Here is a 21,512-nt window from a genome sequence, read left to right as displayed (position 1 = left end):
AAATAGTATGAGATCCATGAATGATGCAGAGATAAAAGATGAATAAGAAATGAAATGGAAATTACCGTGGATGCTATAAAGTTTAAGATTTTTAAAACTAAATAGAGCATATCTCTTTGATTATTATGTTGTCAACGTGTTTTTAAAAGTAAATAGAGTCTTTGATTACCATGTTGTCACCGTTTATTGCACCAATTATATGCTAAACAAGCAAAATACATGCCTTAATACAATACTAAATTGAAGGATGGAAATTGTATCAACCACTTTTCACTTGTAAACTTACCAACTAATTCCGCGTTATGCTTATGCAAACAGCTAATTATCGGCTTGACCCCAATTTCAACCGTCACTTTCTCTATTATCACTATTTTGTCTTCTAATTAAATTACAATTTAGGTGAAACACAATTCTTTCATTACAGTAATCACTATTTTGTCTCAACATTGAATTTTTTCTACTCCACTATCTTTGTCTACTTCCCTATTTATTAAGATTGTATTATCATACTAGTACATTGGTGTAGGTAGATATGTTATCTTCCCTTTGTCGCCTCATTTCCTATTTTCCCTTAACAGTTGCCATATGGCAGGTGTCCTCCACCTGTTTGATTATATTCCTCTTAAAATTTCTACATACTTCCAAGCAAAGATCATCATGCTCTTGTGTTAAAATCTTAATACTTTTAAGCCACCTCATTTAGAATGATGATGTGCATCAATTTCTCAATCATGGTACTAATCCAAAATTGAATGAATGAGCTGCCACTAGAGACCTTAATCAGCATTTCAGGAGGGTTTAGCGCTTAAGCAATTGAATTTAGTCCTAAACAAGTGCTTTCCCATCAACATTACCACATTTATTAACCATTCTTATCCATTACAATCATGTTTATGGTGACCCAATTGATGAAAGCTAAAACAAAGATGTGTTTTTTGTCTTTTATATATGTAAAAGATGTTGTTAATTCTCTTTTGGCAAAATTCATTAAGTGGGGTTGGTTTTAATTATCATGGTTTCAGCAAAATTTGATCTTTCATCTGAAGAGATGAAATTGTTACATGTGCATGTCATGTTATTCCTCAATTTCTTGAAATTAGATGAAAAAGGGGGAAAAATATTTAATTGCATTTGTTATACATGCAAAGGTTGATGATTGGAGAAGGAGGGAAAGATGGGGTGGATTTGCCGGCTGAGTCGGCATTGCAAAATTGCTTTCGGAAGTTTGCTTCAAAAGAGGGAAAAACCCCTCTCTTTGCGGTCAATTTCTTGTAAGGATGGACTCTTTCTTTCTCTCTCTGTCTCTCTCATTCAGGAGTAGGAGAAATTATTAATTTTTTGGTCTGTCTCTCTCCTAAGCATACTAAACCCTTAACAACTCCTCATTATATTAATCCATAAAACCCCCCTTCCATTTGTAGTAGTACTCAGATATCTTCTTTTGAGGCAGCCATTTGTTGCAGTAGAGAGACAGCCTGCGAAGACCAAGTCAAAGAAGCATGCCAGGTTTCGAAGTATTTGGCGGTGAAGATGTTTCCTTTCTTTCTCATACGGACCCTGTTGTGTTAGAGCTCAACAGGTTGCAGAATCAGCTCAAAGGTTTGTCAGCATCACCTCTCACTCTCTCTGTCTTTCTCTGCATGTTCATGCTGCTTCAAGAACATTACTGTTGAGTGTGTCATTTAATCATCGAGATTGATAACAGAATCAATTCAGAGTTTCTATTACATATAACATAGCCATTCTCTTATATTGTGATGATCCTACGCATGAAAGTTTCATATTCTTATGAATCATGGATGATATTCTTCTGTTTCTGAATCAACAATTTTTGCCATATTGTGGTGTCATTTTGAATGGTAATATAGTCAAGTTATTTGGCTAAGTAAGAAGGGAAGTTGTTTCATAGTCTCATGTAGTTCCTTGAAGAGCTTGGTTGCAATGGATTAGCCACAGTAACACTACAGTTTCAATGTTTCTGTGTGTCTGTGTGTGTGCTGGCAGTGGAAAGATTCTAGTTTTGGAAGGGTGGTTGAAATGCTTGCTGCTCTGAAAACATAAGTAAGGTGGCATTAGATGTTGCTATGGTGTTTGATGGCCATTCTTGAACAAGATATGACAGAAAAGAGCACTGCTCGATCACTATTAAAAGCCTCTTTAAGGTTAGAGAAACGGGAAGTTGTTAGAGTTGTCGCTATAATTGGCAGTTCTTTAGCTGTCATACAATTCCATGTTTGTGAAGTAACAGTGTATGAAAAAAACATTCTTTTTTAAGATTGTGACTGTTCTGGCCTTTTTCTAGGTGATCATAGCATATTTGGAGGATTTCTGTTCATATAAAAGTTCCAATTATGTGCTGATCAGAGTATGACATAATTATATTAGAAAGCAGATGCTGTCTGGACCCACCAGTCTTCACTGTTAATGTTTTTCAAATGTTGTTGCTCTGCTCTTCTCAGGTCATGTTTATAAAAGCAAAACTAATGATTTTGAAAAGAAAATTGTTTCATGAACAGGCCTTCTTAACATTTTTCTCTTCGCAAGAATTGCTTAAATTGTTATCTTCTCGGAGGTCTTTTGCACTTATGATTATGAATGACACACAGACGTAAGAATCTTTATTTTCTGCCATTGCAGAGAAGGACAGGGAACTGGGAAAAGCTCAAAGTGAAAACCGAGCACTGAGAGCAACTGAAGCACTGAAGGATAAGGCTTTAGAGGAGGTAAAATTGACCAGTTTCCCCATCTCCTTGTGAAACTGTTCGTCTGCAACTAGAAAATCCACTCATTTACTCAAAAGAAGTACTAGTAATTTATCTGCATTCGGTTCTGTATTAGAGCAAAATAAAGCTAACCAGGCATATTCTATTAGCTATTATGTGTATATATATATATATATGAAATGAATAGTAGAATTGCAATGATTCTGCAGTTTGAAAATGAAAAGGAAGTTTTACCTTTGCCGGTTTATATATCATCATGATTGTTTCCTCACGTGTGCTGTATTAATTTTTTCAGTTTGGAGGTGAAGTCAGAAGGTTGGAAGAGAAGCTAAGATTGAATGGAAACCATCTAGAACAGAAGGTGTGAAGGAATTACGGATACACTAAATGCTGCATATATATCTTTTTACTCGTCTTTCACAATAAAAGTATAATAGAGATGATAAGTGTTTTGGGTTTTCTTAAAGCAGAATCTTGACATCAAGAAGCTCACAAATGAAAAGAAGGAAGCACTGGCTGCACAATATGCAGCTGAAGCCACTCTTAGAAGAGTTTACGCCAATCAAAAAGACGATGATTCTATTCCCATCGAGTTGGTCATTGCTCCTCTAGAGGCTGAACTGAAGATGTATAAGAATGAGGTAATGCAAATGATGTCGAGGAAAAAATTCTCGTAGCATTACCATTTACCAATTTAGTTATATATTGAGCTTACATTGGTTATTTTGAAACATTTCAGGTTGCAGCATTACAAGAGGATAAGAGGGCAATTGAACGTCTTACAAAATCCAAAGAAGCAGCGTTGCTTGAAGCTGAGAAAATACTGAGAAGTGCCCTAGAAAGGGCATTGATTGTCGAGGAGGTTCAAAACCAAAATTTTGAGCTTAGGAGGCATATTGAGATATGTCAGGTACGGTATATATAGATCACATCTATGAGGCTTATATATAAGTTCCAAATCACTAAGTTGCGGGAAAATATATATGTATTTACAGGAGGAGAATAAAATACTTGAGAAGACAAACAGATGCAAGGTTTTAGAGGTTGAAAAGCTTAGCCAAACCATCAGGGAGCTCGAGGAGGCCATACTTGCTGGTGGAGCAGCAGCCAACACTATTCGTGATTACAAGAGACGGATATCTGAACTTAATGTAAGGAAGAATCTTTACTAAGGAATGTTCTCTAATATAGACATTGACTGATGTTAAGTTTCTCGATTTCTTCAACTTTGTAGGATGAGAAGAGGACTCTAGAAAGAGAGCTGGCAAGAATAAAGGTTTCAGCGAACAGAGTAGCAACAGTGGTGGCTAATGAGTGGAAAGACGAGAACGACAAAGTTATGCCCGTTAAACAATGGCTAGAAGAGAGAAGGCTGCTGCAGGTATACCAGATCAAGTGGTCTTTTAGATGAATGCATTGAATTTTAGCTTTTTTCTTGATTGTAAGATTTCTATGTTGTAGGCGGAGATGCAGAAGTTAAAAGACAAATTAGCAATCTCAGAAAGAGCTACCAAGGCAGAGGCGCAAGTCAAGGTGACAATTTAGATATCATTCCATCTAAATTCTTTTAATAAATACTACTCCCTTCGTCCCCGATTAAGAGTCACACTTTTCCATTCCGGTCCGTCCCTAATTAAGAGTCACACTTCATTTTTACCATAAATGGTAGTAGGCCCCACATTCCACTAACTCACTTCACTCACATTTTATTATAAAATCAATATAAAAAAGTGGGTCCCACATTCCATTAACTTTTTCAACCAACTTTTCTTTACATTTCTTAAAACCCGTGCCCGGTCAAACTGTGACTCCTAATCAGGGACGGAGGGAGTAGTATTTAAATATTTCATGATACTAAATATGCCAAAACATATTTTTCAGGAGAAGTTGAAGTTGAGGCTTAAGACTCTTGAAGAAGGCTTAAAGAATGCAACTTCGTTCTCTATCGATACAAATGGATCCCCCAAGAATGCAAAGTCTAGCAATTTCTTTGGGATCCTATCAAGTAATACCAGAACAAAGAAGAGATCCACGTCACAACCGAGGGGATCCACCATCACTAAAAGTGCAATACAAATGCTGGATGAAAAGCAGACAACGGTTAATGCAGAAATGAAGCCTGTCAATAGGTTGATGATGAAAAATCCCACATCTGAAAGTTTGTCGAAGAAGAGTCTGTGGGCTTCCCGAAACAAGGTTATTGACAATAGTGGAAAGGAAAATGCAGAGACGAACAATGTTGCCATGGCCTATGACAAAATACAGAACAAAGATGAAGTTACAGAAATGGAAAACAGAACAGGTGTAACTGGTAGCAACAAAGAGATGAAAAGTTCGGAGATAGGTAATATAGATGATGAAGATGTGGTATCAGGAATTTTATACGACAGACTTCAGAAAGAAGTTATACACTTGAGAAAGTCCTCGGACATAAAAGACATGACTCTGCATTCTAAAGACGAAGAAATCAAGGTATGAAGGTTACAAGCAACTCCCCTCTCTTTCATACACACACACACACTATAGTACCTCTGGTTTGTGATAGTGTTGAATCATCACACAAGGTGTATCTGTTTACAGTTGCTTATGAAAAAGGTCGAAACACTGGCTAGAGCCATAGAAGTGGAGTCCAAGAAAATGAAGAGAGAAGCGGCAATGAGAGAGAAGGATTCAGCATTAGCTAAGCTGGATGAGAAGATGAGGAGCACAAACTCATCCAAAAGGTTAGTAGTATAGAACTGGCTTTCCCCATCCTCTCCCCTCTTTACCCCGGTGTTACCCATGAGACGCACGAAATTTTCTTGATTTGTGATGCCTGTTTGTTTCGATTGATTAGGTCTGTGAATGCTTCCTGAATATACATTGCTGGGAATGAGGAAACCTCTAGAACAATGGACAGCGTTTGATGATTTGTAATGTAAATAGGCAGGGCTCCGTTTGCATGAATGCTAGATAGCAGAAAATTAGACCTGTGAAATAGTGACTGCGTAGCTACTAGCTTGTTTCATGAGTTGTAGAGTGCATTCTTACCATATTTATCTGATTTTGCTGTATGTATATGTCTGTGCAGAACCATTTCCCCGAGCAGATATTTCAGTAAATTATTTGTTTATTTGTATACATATCCATCTCAATACCATGATTAGAATTCTTCAAGACTACACATTCATCTTAACAACTACTCCTTCCTAACTTCAGTATGTCACCTGTTGTCTAAATAGAAATAGAATACACAACAAAAAGGCACACACACCACCTCTCAATTTTCATCGCTGAAAACCGGGGTTGCAAAGCTACGCTAGCTAAAAAAACACTCCAACTCCCATCTTCACTCTACAGTTCTGGAATTGCAGCTAAAGACGGCCTCCATTTCCTTGCCCTTGCCCTTCTCCCTATCGACTGAATCACAATGTTCCTCGACTCGAGCTCCTCCAAGCTTGAAATCAGCAGCTGCAGCTGTTTCTTGTTCACCACTATCTTCATTCTCTGGCAACTCTCCGGCTGCAGCTCCCCTGACTTGAGCAATGCAGAGAGAGGCAATGCACCCCCGCAGAGTTCAGCTGTCTCCGGGCCGCCTGACCTGGCCGAAGCCGTGAGTTCTTGATCATCATCTACATAAGGTCTCACCTTCTTGGGCAATGCACATGCTGAGCCAATGCAATTCCCCATTTTAAATATTTGTAGCTTAGAATAGGCAAGCAGTATATATATGATCGTGTGTGTGTGTGTACACATATAAACGTGCATATACTACTATCATGTTCCAGCCACTAAAGAAAACGTGCATCCCACTTTGATGCTTGTTTGTAGGAATTTGGTGTATAAGCAATAAATCAAATAAAAATTTGGAGTAATTTTGTTTGAGTATTCTTGAAATTAGTTGGTTAGTGTACCATGTGAATTGTTTATTCTAAAGAGGCCAAATTCTTTGTCAGAAAATTAAAAGGGGCAATGCACCTTTGGGGTTGACTCTTTGAAGCATAAATGTATTATAATTTAATACTATTCCAAATATAAAGTCGAACACTTTGAAGAATGGCAAAGTTCACGTTATGCTCAAAGTCAACCAGGAGAAAGTCAAAGAAAACACCCATTTTCCTTGAGGATTTCATGTTTGTGATAATCTCAGCTTAATTCAGCAAACTATATGAAAGAGAGTAAGGCTGATGAAGTGAAATTACGTTGTTTCTCTATAGAATACCAAAACTCCATTGATTAAAATACTACCATAAAAGAATGAAGATAGCAGTGAAATTACGTTGATTCTCTATATATAGAATACTCAAAAAACACAAGAGAAGGGAAATAAACCCTAACTTTCAATATATCAAATCCAATACATAAAAAAAAAATTATATGGAATATAAAGTAAGCAAACAGGTCAAGTCCATACATTAAAGAGTAAAGGCCGAAATTGTATTTTACATATAAAATTTTCTGAACAAAATATTAGGATATAATTTAGGCTCTAATAAAATATATAGTAGTAATTAGTAACTTAATTCGGTCAAAATTGACTGACAGCCATTAATTGTTAGTTTTAAACGGCGTCATGCAAAAAGGACTAAATCTGGCTTGTTTTCAATTGTGTTGGACCAAATAATTCAAAAGATAATGTTCTTGACCAAAATCGTAAGACCACTTTTGGCCTTTACTCTACATTAAATTAAAACACAAATAAAAATTTAAACAATTAAATTAACAAGTAACTAAATTACTTATAAAGATAGATCTCCATCAAAAGCTGTCACCAAAAATACTGAAAATAAAGTACTGAAAGTACTAATTCAGTACTAATTTGCTACTAAACAGCACTATAATTAATTAGTACTAAGTACTAGTACATGACTTTCTAAGTTATGGTCTATCTTAATTAAGAACTTTCATCAATACATCTAATTGTAATTTGCAAATTACGATAATATTTTTTGTGGTAGCAATAACCTAGGACCACGGCTATATATGTGTCGCTATGTTACTCCATTTCAATCGATCCTTTAGTTGGTTGCTTGATAAGCAAATTTTAACCAACTAACTAACAATGTATAAATAATGGAGAAAACTATTAAAAATTAATTAGATTTCAAAAATATTGATCTCGATTAAATAAATTTCTATCACGGACATTTTGAAAGTGAATTCTGAAGATGAATGGGAAATGATGAATTTAATTTGTAGGTTTTAAACTTCTTCACAAACCATAACTATTACCCGATGGAATCGACCTCGATGTAATACTTTACACTATATATAGTCTTGCAAGTTGCAATAGAAGTATTACAAGGAGCAATAACTAAATTTGTTAGGTTCATTTAATCTTAAAACATTGTGGTCTAAAATACACATAACTAACATGTTGAATTGTTGATTGTTGGGTGCAACTCACTAAACACCAGTCGACAAAAAAGTGGGGTACATTTATTTCAATGAAAGTACTATAATCCATCACAAGACACAGAACAATAACAACCACCTAATATAATTCCAAAACCAATAAATTATTCAGCTACTTTTATTAGTACAATTGGCAGCATGAAATTGAATATGTTTACTTTATTTTCAAATAAACAGAAATTTAAAGATCGATTGACGATATAATGATGATTCTTTGTATACCCTTCACACCGTAACAATAAAATGAAAAATGTACACATATCACATGATCGAGCATGCCTGGGGATTCTCCTCGCTAAAGTAGTAATCACATCTCGTCACGTGACATGGCCTATCATGGCACCCGTACGCATAGTAACCATCAAAGCATGGTTGCGGCATCGGTGGCGGTGGTGGCCCGTGCCCGAAGTAACATGGCCCCCCACCATATCCTTGCGAGCACGGCCCGCAGCAATTCCTCCCCGGGGAAATCGGTGGGTACTCGCAAGGCCCCGGCCCTAATATCGGCGGAGGTGGTGCTGGGGCTGGTGTCGGTGCCGGTACCGGGATGGGGATGGGGACAGGCGAGGCCGGGGGTTTAGGTTGCTCCTGTTTTGGAGCAGGCTTGGGCTTTTCCGAGTTCTCTGGTGGGTCCTTGAACGTGACTTTCTTATCAGGCTTGGAATTTTCGGGATTGTTGGGCTTGGGTTTCTCAGGCTCGGGCTTGGGCTTCTCAGGATTGTTGGACTTGGGCTTCTCGGGCTCGGGCTTGGGAGGGTCAAGGATTTCGATGCTTTTGATGACTTTTGCACCTTTACAGCATAATTTGTCTCGAATTTTCTCAGGATTGCAACATACTACAGTGATTACCACCTTGTTTTCCTTCTCCTTGTAAACCTGGTCTCTAATTTCTTTTGTCCAAAAAAAAATTAATCAACTCAGCTATTAAAAAAAGTGAAATTGAAATAGTAATAGCATAAAGTTTGTATATGATGGATAATGCATTATCTTGTATGGTGGATTATAGTAAAAGACTAATCAATCGTTAATTGCCACCACAAAAATTAAAATAAAATGACAAGAACAAATGATTAGATACGGTTGGGTATGTACAGTTTAGACAATATAAAATTTGGAGATAAAAACTACTTTTATTAGTACAAATGGCAGCATAGAATTGAATATGTTTATTCTTTGTTTTCAAATAAGCATAGAATTTAAAGTTTGAATAAGAATAGGATGATGCTTCTTTGTACACTTCACGCCGTATATGTACACACATCACATGATCAAGCATGATTGAGGATTCTCCTCACTAAAGTAGTAGTAATCACATCTCGTCACGTGACATGGCCTATCATGGCACCCGTACACATAGCAACCATCAAAGCACGGTTGCGGCATGGGCGGTGGCCCGTGTCCGAAGTAGCACGGGCCCCCACCATATCCTTGCGAGCACGGCCCACAACAAGTCCTCACCGGGGAAACCGGGGGGCACCAACAAGGCCCCGGCCCCAATATTGGTGGACACGGTGGGCACCCGCAAGGCTCCGGGGTTGGTGGTTTAGGTGGCTCCGGTTTCGGAGGAGGCTTGGGCTTGTCTGGTTCTGTGGGCTTGGGCTTTTCAGGCTCTGTGGGCTTGGGCTTTTCAGGCTTGGGCTTTTCAGGCTCTGTGGGCTTGGGTTTCTCAGGCTTAGGCTTTTCAGGCTCAGGCTTTTCAGGCTCTGTGGGCTTGGGTTTCTCAGGCTTAGGCTTTTCAGGCTCTGTGGGCTTGGGCTTCCCCGGCTCTACGGGCTTGGGCTTCTCGGGCTTGGGAGGGTCAACGATCTCGATGCTTTTGATAACTTTTGCACCTTTGCAACATAATTTGTCTCGAATTTTCTCAGGATTGCAACATACAACAGTGATTACCACCTTGTTTTCCTTCTCCTTGTAAACCTGGTCTCTAATTTCTCTTGTCCAAAAATAATTAATCAACTCAGCAATTAAAAATAAATAAAATTGAAAGAGTGAATAGCATAAAGTAGGTATACGATGGATAATGCATTATCTTGTGTGGTGGATTATTGTGAAAGACTAATCAATCATTAATTGCCACCACAAAAATTAAAATAAAACGATAAGAACAAAATGAATAGATACGGTCGGGTATGTATAAGTCAGACAATATCGTACTAACGTGAATTCGCATTCGTATGGAAAAAACTACTCACGGGGAAATTTGCAGATAATTTTCTTGACTTTCTTGTAGCAGCAAGGACATTGGAGATCAACCTTGAGCACCATGATCGTCACCTATTTCATTTCATCCACAACTCAATTAATCCTCCAAAATTGCAATTCAATATGATTATTTATCAAATAACTCTATACATGATCAAGAAAAATTGGATTACCTTCTCACCCATGGCTAGCTATGAATGTCTTGATACAATTATTGGGAGCAAAATTGATGAGATAGAGAGAGAGAAAGAGACTTCTGGTGAGAGAAGTAATTATAGGGAGAAGAAGAGGAAGAAGAAGAGAGTGGGAATGACTTGAAAAAAGAATGACATAATGACACGTCTATTATTCGGAAGGTGTTGAAATTAATGAAATCATCAAATTCTCTTATCAAAAAAATGCAAGTAAAAGAGGGGCCTAAATTGCTGACTATTTACTCTGTGTTTGCATGTGCTGGCTTTGATGGAAACTTCTCACCTTCCTCTAATGAAGTAAATACACTTCATTCATAATCAAACTAAGTCTAACTCCTTTCAATTGAAAATTGTTAAAAAGGTTTGGTGAAATGGAGTTGTAAGTTGGGGTATGTGCCCCACATGGGCAGCCAACGAAGCTTCTCTTAATTTTTAATTACGTTTTTAGATTCATTAAATCTTGATTATGGAGATGGAATTAAGAGTTTCAAGAATATGAGAATTAGTGTCGGTTGCATCTTAATCAGACATTTTGATTAGTTAATTGGGTTTTGGGGGATGAATTTAATTCGGTGTTACTTTAATTAATGTGGATTTAATAGTCTACTATAGATTAAATTGTATTTTAATTAATGTGGGACGTGTCTAATCTCTAGTGGCCTTTGAGTTGAAATTTGGCAGTGACTTTAATAATTTTATTAGTAGTTTTCATTTAGGTTTATGCACCTCCATGACTTAGGCTTATCTATTTAAGTGTTTAATGATCGTTCATTTGAAGGATGAGCATGAGGTATTGTCAATTGAAAAGGGAAAGCAAATTATTCGATTTAAGGATAGATTGGAATACTTCATATAAAAAAGGATGGATTGTAATATACCAGCCCACTTTGATGTATTTTTATTTTTATTTTTATTTTTAATTAACTTTAAAATACATGGAACCGACAAATTTTGGTAAGTACTACACTTAATATGGTATCTTAATTATTTATTTAGTTATTTGTAACCAACGATACCGTTAAGAGCTATAGACAGTTTTTTATTTTATGCAAAAATTATTTTTAAATAAGCAATGACGTAGCAAATAAGAAAGTTCTAATTTTAAAATTTAGGTCGTGCATAAATGGCTCTATGCGGCTGTTGAAGACTTTAAAGCCACATTAATATTGTTAACTACAAGTAGCTATTTAATAATTAAAAAATAAGCTGTTATAGTAATAATTATTATTATAACCATCAAAACAAAGAAAAAGTTTGAGGTTTTAGCTTGTTACTTCTTTGAGAAAGTTTAGTTCTTACTGCTAAAACACCACAAAAAAAAGAGGATTTAGCTTGAAAAGAAAATTAGGATACTACTCCAACTAAACAAGCAAAAAATTGAGGTTTTTAACTGCAACTGAGGGTGTTTGAGAATATAGAAAGGGTCCCTTTATTTTACAAAGTTAAAGAGTGGAAGAAAGGTTCAATGATGGGCCAATAATGGTAGTATTTATGACTTTTGTGTAGGTATTTTGATAATTGAAGATCGATGATAAAAAATAAAAAAATTATTGGGTAGGGTTCAAAATAGATTAGTCATCATATTTTTGGTGGACATAAAATAAAAAGGATAGCATATATTTTTCTTCAAAGGAGGGAGTAACATTATACTCCGTATTAACTTTAGGTATATAATATTGAGTATGAGATAAGTTAATATAGATTTTATTAAGGATCAAATAAGTCATAGGAATGTAATGTGATAGATAATCTCAAGATAAGTTGTAATTTTGATAACGTAGAGACGAACTAAGATACACTTTTACATGATAAGTTTTTAAGAAAATTTTCAATCGAACAAGAGATAAGAATAAACATGACTTCTAGTCACAAGTAATAGTGGAAACCGGAAATTGTAAGGAAAGTGTTAAAAATTGTTAGTGTTACACATTCTTTTTATTCTAACATGGCAAATTATACTTACTTCTGTTGGACTAACAAAGTAGGAGTACAATTTTTTCTAAAAAATGGGACTACTGAGTATTAAAAAAAAATACTTTATTACTCTCTCTTTCAACAATCACACATCAAATATGTTTGAAAAGAAAACGAGTAACGATGCCTACGCTTAAACTACTGCACTTTCCACATCCATCAGTTTCATAGTATTAACCAAATCCAATTGTAAATCAGAATTTAATTTGATTTTACGTCGACTAATACTTCATGATTAATACTTTTTGTTTTTACATCACAAAATAACAGACCAAAAAATCTATGTAGTCTTGTAGTACAAATTTGAGTACATGACAAAATACTTATGATTTAATCAAAATTTTCAAATAATTATTTTATCCAAATTTTGATGATCCAAATTCATTTAAATACTTGGACAAGAAAAAGAGTCATTTATTAAGATAATGAGAGCATAAAATGAATATGAGGTCCAATTCAGTTTATCTATCCTTATTAGCTATTGTTTTCAGGTCTTATTCAACCCACTTATATGGCTATAAAAGCTAAACCAGACTCGAAAAAAATAAAATAGGACCAAGTTTTATTTTACATTTTGGTAAGTAATGAAAATCAAATTGAAATTATTGAACGAAACAAAAAACATATGTTTAATACCCTACTTTTGTAACAGTGATGGGCTTGGTGCAACTAGAAGCATCTTGTTAAATTATTGGGCCTTGATATATTTAAACAATTACAGTTGCAAGCAAACAAATCTGCATCTTTGATTTAAATCATGTTAAAATTATTTGTTGGTTTAAGGAGCTGATGAACAACCGAGCCTCTTCATTTAAAAAAAAATTGTACTTTTGCTTAATTTTGGTCTGGTTTTTGGTGTGATTTTTCTAGCAATTTATCGTCATCAATGTATTTCGTAGTATGGCCAAAAATTTTTGAATATTGACCTAATATTTATTTTTACAACAAAAGTTGATTAAGATCCATGAAAAGAAATGAAATACATATGAGGTATAAGGGCATTTTTTGTTTATAACTTTTATCAAAGAAAACTATGATGCGTATCAAACAACGTCTTAAAAGTATTATCTTACATTAGGACCAAAAATACTACTAGTATCTAATGTTAACCATCATGATTAGGTTCATTTGGTGGGTCAACGAAAGTGGCATTTATATCGGGCTTCTCAGGCTCCTTTGATTTTTCGGGTTGTTTGGGCTTTCCGGGCTTGGGAGGATCAACGAATTCGATGCCTTTGATGACTTTTGCGCCTTTGAAGCATAATCTGTCTCGAATTTTCTCACCTAGAACAGTGATTGACACCTTCTTTTCCCTCTCATTGTACACATGATCTCTAAGTTCTCTTGTCCAAAACAAGGAGTACTATAAACTCAGCAACCAAAGAAGAAAATTGAAATAGTGAATAGCATAAAGTAGATATATGATGGATGATGCATTATCTTGTGTGGTGGATTATAGAAAAGACTAATTTATCAATTTTTAATCACCACCAAAAAAATAAAATAGTGAATGCTAAGAACTGAAAAATACTCCCTATGTCTCTAATTAATTGGCACAACTTTATTTTTCAGTCCGTGATTAATTAACATATTTATTTTTTACTATTTCTGAACACAGGCTCATATTCCAATATCCCTTTTCACTCACTTTTAACAACAACGGCGACTATGAGTCTTAGCCCAAAATCGGACAATATCATATGAACATGAGTTCAAATAGGTAAAAGTACTCACGGGGAAATTTGCAGATAATTCTCCTGACTTTCTTGTAGCAGCAAGGACATTGTAGATTAGCCTTGAGCACCATAATTGACACCTATCTCATTTCATCCAAAACTCAACTAATTAAAGGGCAGAACTGCAATTCAATATTATTATTCACCATTCCTCACTATAATCATCAATAACCCCATATATATGATAAAGAAAATTTTGAGTACCTTGTCATCCATGGATGTCTTGATACAATTATTGGGAGCAAAATTGATGAGAGGGAAGAAAGAGACTTTTGGAGAGAGAAGCTAAGTAATTATAGGAGGTGAAAAAAGAACAGAAGTAGAAAGTTGGAATCACTTGAAAAAATATTAGTATGATACAAGGAAACATCACACTTGATTCATATTCAAACTAAGCCAGCTTTCAATTTAAATTTTTAATAAATGTGGGACGTGTCTACTCACAATTGGCCTTTCAGTTGAAAGTTTTGTCCATGACTTTTATTAATTTTCATTTAGGTTTATTCCATTGCTACTCCGTAACTTTGGCTTTATCTAAGCGGATGATTGTTCATTTCAATTTTTAAGGATGAGATATTATTTTGTCACTTGAAAAATGAAAAGCGAAAGCAAATTATTGTATTAAGGATAGATTGGAATGTAGTACAGTTTCTTTTATTTTGAACAAAAAATATTTTTATATACAATGACGTGCACTTAAGAAGCTTCGAATTTGAAATTAAGGTCGTGCATAAATGGCTCTATGCGAATGTTGCTTAATGCCGCATTAATTTAATTAATTATAGAGAAAGAGAAATTAAAGTGTGTAGATATAAATGAGTGGATAAAGAAAAGTATGAAAATGTCTAAGTCTAAAAGAAATGCAAAAAGTGCAAAAGAAAAAAAAAACAAGCTAGCAAGTATCAAACATCAAAGTAAGGGATCACTCATGATGCCCGCAAGGACGTAGTGCAGTTGGCAACAGAAGGGCAGATCTTACTGCTATGAGTCTGGATTCAAATCTCACTGTTATCGTGTAGTTGCTTCCATCGGCGGAACCAGCATAGGCCAAGTCCCCGAGCGGGGGCTTGGCCGGAGCTGTCCGCCTATTTATACAGAGTAAAAGCAGTGTCCGCCATTTTTACCGAGAAGATTAAAAATGGGATAGAAAGGGCGGTGATAGAGAGAAAGGGGAGGGTGAATGGGCCGAGGAGAGAGAGAGAGTGAATACTCTACCTAGTTCCCACATAGTTACAGGCTTTCCATTATTTTTTATTAATTTTGTTGGTATATGTGTCATAGAGTAGGGGATATTTTTTTTTATAAAATTTAGAGAAGGGATATAATTATCTTTTTATCCTTTAAATAATTGGGATACTTTTATTAGTTTTTTTGAGTGAATTACATATTTAGGACTTATACTTATCACGACGCACGTTTGCGGTCTCTATACTTGCAAAATATTATTTGCGGTTCCTATACTTGTATTTATGCACGTTTTAAGGTTCTTTTCTTTTTTTGACATTTTTTAGGACAAAAATACCCCCAAATAAATGAAGGACAAATGTATATACTTTTTTCTCTCCTTTTTCTTTCTTCTTCATTTTTTCTCTTTCTTCTTTCTGTGAATGACTTGTATAATTACAAGAAAAATTGAGATAAAACATATTTGAAGAAGGAAATTAGACAAATCAAATATTCAGCTAAGAAGTTTATTTTACATTATTTTGTTAGAATTGCAAAGAGAAATTTTTGATGTGAGAACCCACATAAGTCGCGGGCGCTACCCACTTGCTAAATACACAACCAAAATTACCATAATTTCATCCATTCCATTTATCGCTTATTATTCCTCACTTTACGATTGATTAGATTCAAATATTCACTTGTTGAAATTCGTCATTCAAATTTTTAATCTTTTATTTACGGGATCATTAATTATAATACTCCACATTTGAAGCATAATCACAAATACTCTAGTGTGGTGAAGGAAATGACGTGAAAATGTAAAATTTATCATCATATGATTAAATTTCTCAAAAAATTTAACAGAACACAAGGAAATAAGATTAACAAACCCATAATTTTAGTTCTAATTTTATTATAGACAAAGGAAAAAGAAAGAAGGAGGATGAAAGAGAGAAAATAGTGTACAAATTTTTCCTTTGGGGGGTATTTTTGTCTAAAAAAAGATCAAAAAGTGAAAAGAACCTTAAAACATGCATAAGTACAAGTATAAGGACCGCAAATGATATTTTGCAAGTATAGGGACCGCAAACGTTCATCGAGATAAATATAGGTCCTAAATATGTAATTCACTCTAGTTTTTTTTTTCTTTCTTAACAAAGTTTCCGTATTTACAATTTTCTCAGCTACCATTTGAAAATTTGTTAGTAATAGTAATATCTTATTTTGATTCATTATATCTATATTTTATACTTTATACACTACATATTTTAGCCAATTTTGCGATACTTTCACAGTATCAATCTCTATGTATATAAGAAATAATCCCTAAAACATGTTTTTTTATTGTCACATTAAAAATAAAATATTTTCTAAAATAAAAAAATGACAATATTCTACTTTTTCATTTCCCTTACTTTACTCTCTCTTCATTGACTCAACTGCATAAAATCTCGTATCGGAAACCAAACATTTCATATTTATTAGGATAGAGGGAGTATTAGTATTTGCTTCGCGCCCATAAATTGATAATTATTATACATCACTGCGGACAATTAATACTGCTAGAATCGACTATCCGCTTTCGGAGATAATAAGGGTGTCAGTGTCGTGTTGTATTATCGTTAAATTTCAGCACCGGCTTCTTTAAATTTCTGGTTCCGCCACTGGTTGCTTCCATCTCTCAGACACAAGTGTGAGCCTTGGGAGATGGGCTTCTGGAAGCCAGTGGGTTAAGGCCTCCTACTTAACGAACTACTGCATATCTTGATTTAACTCCCTCATATGATATCGGGCCGCCAAGGCGACGAAATTGCCTTTATTGTGCAAGGGATCACTCATGATAATTTTAATGTCCAGTGAATTCATCAGTGAAGATCTCAAAATTCATAGATCATACTTATTCATTTATATAGTTCATTCATAAAGACTAAAACAAATTAACATTTTGTATAGTGTGTATATGCCCATTCATTATTTGTGATAAAAAAAAGTCCAAAACATTGTCCATATATTTTGTAAATACTTTGGCCCATTAAAAAAATAACAGTCCCTTCCGTCAATGTCAATATAATGTTTGCTGATGCTCCCTCCGTCCCACGTTTGGAGTCACTTATTGCTATGGCTCGGATTTTAAGAAAGAGTTGAAGTGTGTAAGAGCATCCGCAACGCTGCCTCGTTGCGGACTCGATCTCGTCTCGACGAGACGAGACGGCATCGAGACAGCGTTGCGGCTCCCGTCTCGTCTCGACGAGACGAGATGTCTCGACGCCCGACGCGTCCCGGCGAGGCAAGTCTCGAGCTCGCGAGACACGCGCCCGGCGCCACGTGGCGCGCGCGGGCTGCTGGCCTGACGCCCACTCGCCGACCCGCGAGTAGGCGTCGGATTTATGACGTCATAATTTAATTTTTTTTTAAAAAAATCTGATTTTTCAAAAAAAAAATAATAATAAATAAAAAACGGTAATATTTTTAATTTTTTTTATATATATCTATATATACTCTTCTCCATTCTCCATTTTACACACAAACACACATTTATTCTCTCATCTCTCTTTCTTTCCTCTCCAATCACTTCTATAAAATCATTCCTTTATTTTTTTCTTCTCCCAAATTTAATCAATTATGGATCCATTTGAGCAAATGCGTCGAATAATGGAAGAATCGCTAGAAGCAGATCGACGTAGGGAGGAGGAAGCCGCCGCGCCTCCTAGGCGACGCCGGACATACATCCACCGTAACCGGGAGGAAGCCGCCGCAAGGTTGGAACGTGATTACTTCAGTCCGAACCCGGTGTGGGGAGATATCTACTTCCGTCGTCGTTTCCGTATGTCACGCCCGCTATTTTTGCATATCGCGAATACATTGGCGGCACGAGAAGAGTTCTTCAGAGAAGGGTTCGACGCTGTTGGCCGTCCTAGCCACACGACGCTCCAAAAATGTACTGCGGCGATCCGTCAGCTTGCTACTGGACAAACGGCGGATGCGTTCGACGAATACCTGCACGTCGGAGAATCCACTGGGCGACTTTGTTTGTTGAACTTCTGCAAAGGCGTCCGGGTAGCCTTCACCGCCGAATTTCTGAAGAAGCCAACCACCGCAAATTGTTAGTTTCTGCTCCGTCTTCACGAACAAGTGCACGGATTCCCCGGGATGCTCGGGAGTGTCGATTGCATGCATTGGCAATGGAAGAATTGCCCTGTGGCGTTGAAGGGGTCATACACGAGCGGCCACAAAGGCACCCACCCCACCGTTATACTCGAGGCCGTCGCCGACTACCGGCTATGGATTTGGCATGCGTATTTCGGGGTCCCCGGCTCGAACAACGACATCAACGTGCTCAACAACTCCGACCTCTTCGCTGAAGTTCTGAATGGTAAAGCGCCGGCCATCAACTTCGTCGCTAACAATCGCCAGTATAAAATGGGGTACTATCTTGCCGACGGCATCTATCCGAAGTGGTCAACCTTCGTGAAGACATTCAACAGGCCTACGGACGAAAAGCAGTCTCTTTTTGCGCAAAAGCAAGAGTCTGCTCGCAAGGATGTGGAGAGAGCGTTCGGGGTTCTCCAAGCTCGATGGAACATTATCAAAGCCCCGGCTCGACAGTGGTTTATGGAGAATATGGTCGACATCATGTATACGTGCATAATCTTGCACAACATGATTGTCGCCGACGAAGGACCTGAGGCGGGAAATTGGTTCGACCCTAAAACCCCGGGAAGCTCAACCGCAAGTAGTCCGCCTCGAACGGGAGTGCATCCGTCTTTGCAAGAGCGGTTGTCTATTCGGGCAAGGACACGTGATTCTACCGCCCACGCCCAATTCCAGGAGGATCTAATGGAGCACATTTGGGCAAAATTTGGCAACCATTAGATGATCGTCACTAGAGAACTCCTTCTTCTGCTTCTTTCCCTCCATTTTTTTTTTATTTGAGTTTAAGTGTGCAATTTGTAATTTCTAGTTTTTTAATTATGTCTTTTTTATTTTTTTAGGTATTTTAAATTGTAATTTTATTTTATTTATAATGAAGTGTGTTTTTTATTAATTGAATTTGTTGGAATTAAAAATAAAAAATGAAATTGAATGAATAGTTAAGAGATGGTTAAGAGATGGAAGGTTGCAGGTGTTGTCTCTTAGTTAAGAGATGAGCTGAAAAGTACAGTGGGGCCCATGAATAGTGAAGAGATGAGACGGTTAAGAGACAGATAAGAGATAGCGTTGCGGGTGGCCTAATAAATGAAATGAGATGGTGGAGTGTGTAATAAATGAAGTGAGATGGTAGAGTGTGTAATAAATTAAGTTAGATGATAGAGTTGGTTGAAGGTGGGTCCCTTTTGACTTTTGATTTTTGTTTTGGTTTATTTTAATATAAATAATGACATTTTGATGTAATTTTGATGAAGAATGAGGTAAAATTGTATGACCAAATATGGAAAATTCTAAAAGTGACTCTTAAACTGGGATGTACTTTTATGGCAAAAAGTGACTCTTAATCTGGGACGGTGAGAGTATTTTTTTTCATTATTACTTATTTTCATAGTAATTATAGTGTGAATAAATAAAATATATAAATTGTGAGTTTTGCTATCATTTTTTCCTATATTCAATTTTTAATATTGTTTACAAAGAAAACTTCTAAAACTTATAAATTATAGTATTAATATTTATATAAACTATAGTCAAGATCTAGATGTTATGAATATTATAAGTTGTTAATTAATTATTTTGTATTTAAAGTGTTTCAATATTGTACAGTTGTACTGTGTAGATTATCGTTTTACTTAGTTTTCTGAAGTATTATACTAACAAATGATGAAAACTGATGAAAGCGAGAGAATATATAGTTGAATCCAATTCCTCCAAGTCCATAAAATGTAATACTCCAGTATATATAAGCCTTATATTTAAGCCAAGAAATGAGACAAGTTGGAAAGGAATATAATACTTACTATAATCCTGTTGCTATAATCCTTTGAATTCTTCATTGAATCAGGAGAGTATCATTCCCTTTGTATGATCAAATAATATCCAATATTTTGTTACATATGTATATTTGGATTTAATTACCAGAAAATATATGTCTTTTTCACATTTTTGTTGAACCACTGGTAGTAATAAATTACTGCACACTAATTTAGCAATGCTAACATATATATTCTCGTTCTCGGCATAAGTGCTTTTTTAAAAAAAATATATTGATTAATGATTTGATTTCGAGTATGTGATAAGCATCCATATTATATTCCATTTTCCATTAACATGCAACTGCTATTAGCCTTGCACTATAACCCGAATAAGAATAATAAACATAAGTAGTTTTCAAGAGACCTCTCTTTCAACTACTACCTCCCAATTCCATAATTGAGACACATCCATTTCGTTTGCATTCAGAAAACTATCTCTTCCATTGTTTGTGCCTTGAGTGACCATTACCATATTCTCCATCACCATTTAATAATTTCCATATATGTATGTAGAGGTCGGCCCGGCCCAAAGATTAGCTTTCGTCATACTACATCTTTTAGTCGGGTCATCTCATATTTTTGGCCCGGCCCAAAACATTTGCTAGGTCGGGTCACTTTTGGCAGTTCTAATTGTCTAGTCTTTTTCTTGTCACGATTACGCAACACCATGCTTGATATGATTCGAATTGTTCACCCGGTGATTGTGATAGACACTTAAATTAACTTGTAGGCAGGTCAAATTCTTAGAATTTTGGGATGCAAATATCAAAAGAATTTGAGTAGGAGTTGATGGTTGTGAGGTTTTGATTAGTGCCCACAATCCCACATTGGAGAATTGATAATGACATTGAGATTGAGAGCAATGTGGATGTGGGGAATGTAGCAATAAATCCCCACTCATTAAGATGCCTTTGGTCCATGAGATTGTCCTTGGCCTTTTTGGTTAATCATGATTCTCCTTCACTCTTTGGGTGAAGTTTTTGAGTGAAACTTTATTTCATTTGTGTGCATCTTTGCCTATATTTACACAACCCATCATCTATTATGTGCACCATGTTACTTGAATAAAAATAGGCATCTCACTATATGCTACAAAGAAAAGTACCCTTATCCACTTGATACATCATATACATGTGTTTTATATACGTGACATTGTTC

The 21,512-nt window shown here is 35.9% G+C and overlaps 3 protein-coding genes and 1 long non-coding RNA gene across 8 annotated transcripts; 1 reads left to right on the top strand and 3 right to left on the bottom strand.

Annotated features, from left to right (window-relative positions):
- Nucleotides 1–949: 949 nt before the first annotated feature.
- LOC125202744 (microtubule-associated protein 70-5-like) lies at nt 950–5,843 on the top strand. 2 transcript variants are annotated; one of them, XM_048101189.2, is made up of 12 exons: nt 950–1,271; nt 1,451–1,599; nt 2,638–2,723; nt 3,019–3,084; nt 3,194–3,364; nt 3,463–3,633; nt 3,719–3,874; nt 3,958–4,104; nt 4,185–4,256; nt 4,605–5,195; nt 5,304–5,446; nt 5,560–5,843. In XM_048101189.2, exons 2-12 carry the CDS (start codon nt 1,500–1,502, stop codon nt 5,576–5,578), a joined length of 1,722 nt encoding a protein of 573 aa, XP_047957146.2. In that variant the 5' UTR covers nt 950–1,271; nt 1,451–1,499; the 3' UTR covers nt 5,579–5,843. The 2 variants fall into 2 exon arrangements, with proteins under 2 accessions (XP_047957146.2, XP_088922120.1); XM_089065994.1 differs by having other exon boundaries at nt 1,422–1,599.
- A 2,341-nt stretch (nt 5,844–8,184) lies between these two features.
- LOC148931661 (uncharacterized) lies at nt 8,185–9,378 on the bottom strand. Its single transcript, XM_089064853.1, has 2 exons — nt 9,360–9,378; nt 8,185–9,007 (listed from the first exon to the last, which is right to left on the bottom strand). Exons 1-2 carry the CDS (start codon nt 9,376–9,378, stop codon nt 8,379–8,381), a joined length of 648 nt encoding a protein of 215 aa, XP_088920979.1. The 3' UTR covers nt 8,185–8,378.
- LOC125197852 (uncharacterized) lies at nt 9,228–10,647 on the bottom strand. 3 transcript variants are annotated; one of them, XM_089065820.1, is made up of 4 exons: nt 10,493–10,647; nt 10,310–10,391; nt 9,818–10,048; nt 9,228–9,748 (listed from the first exon to the last, which is right to left on the bottom strand). In XM_089065820.1, the coding sequence occupies exons 1-4, from the start codon at nt 10,502–10,504 to the stop codon at nt 9,378–9,380; spliced, it is 696 nt and encodes a 231-aa protein (XP_088921946.1). In that variant the 5' UTR covers nt 10,505–10,647; the 3' UTR covers nt 9,228–9,377. The 3 variants fall into 3 exon arrangements, with proteins under 3 accessions (XP_088921946.1, XP_088921947.1, XP_047952330.2); XM_089065821.1 differs by having other exon boundaries at nt 9,818–10,041; XM_048096373.2 differs by having other exon boundaries at nt 9,228–10,048.
- Nucleotides 10,648–13,473: 2,826 nt separating this feature from the next.
- On the bottom strand, nt 13,474–14,755 carry LOC125201566 (uncharacterized). 2 transcript variants are annotated; one of them, XR_016135468.1, is made up of 3 exons: nt 14,428–14,755; nt 14,222–14,345; nt 13,474–13,850 (listed from the first exon to the last, which is right to left on the bottom strand). It is a non-coding gene; the product is annotated as an uncharacterized LOC125201566 (long non-coding RNA). The 2 variants fall into 2 exon arrangements; XR_016135469.1 differs by having other exon boundaries at nt 14,222–14,303; nt 14,428–14,750.
- Nucleotides 14,756–21,512: the final 6,757 nt, after the last annotated feature.

This window comes from Salvia hispanica, chromosome 2 (assembly GCF_029641045.1).
Source record: "Salvia hispanica isolate PSC_SH4W2 chromosome 2, Shi_PSC_v1, whole genome shotgun sequence".
Taxonomy (NCBI): domain Eukaryota; kingdom Viridiplantae; phylum Streptophyta; class Magnoliopsida; order Lamiales; family Lamiaceae; genus Salvia; species Salvia hispanica.
This window is presented reverse-complemented; position numbering and strand designations above follow the sequence as displayed.

Excerpts from the sequence above, each read along its gene's own strand:
- LOC125202744 (XM_048101189.2), top strand. The coding sequence starts at position 1,500 with ATGCCAGGTTTCGAAGTATTTGGCGGTGAAGATGTTTCCTTTCTTTCT. Across the intron at positions 3,085-3,193 it reads GAAACCATCTAGAACAGAAG|AATCTTGACATCAAGAAGCT; the intron begins GTGTGAAGGAAT and ends TTCTTAAAGCAG. Across the intron at positions 5,196-5,303 it reads CTAAAGACGAAGAAATCAAG|TTGCTTATGAAAAAGGTCGA; the intron begins GTATGAAGGTTA and ends ATCTGTTTACAG.
- LOC125197852 (XM_048096373.2), bottom strand. Across the intron at positions 10,049-10,309 it reads AATTATCTGCAAATTTCCCC|AAATTAGAGACCAGGTTTAC; the intron begins GTGAGTAGTTTT and ends TTTGGACAAGAG.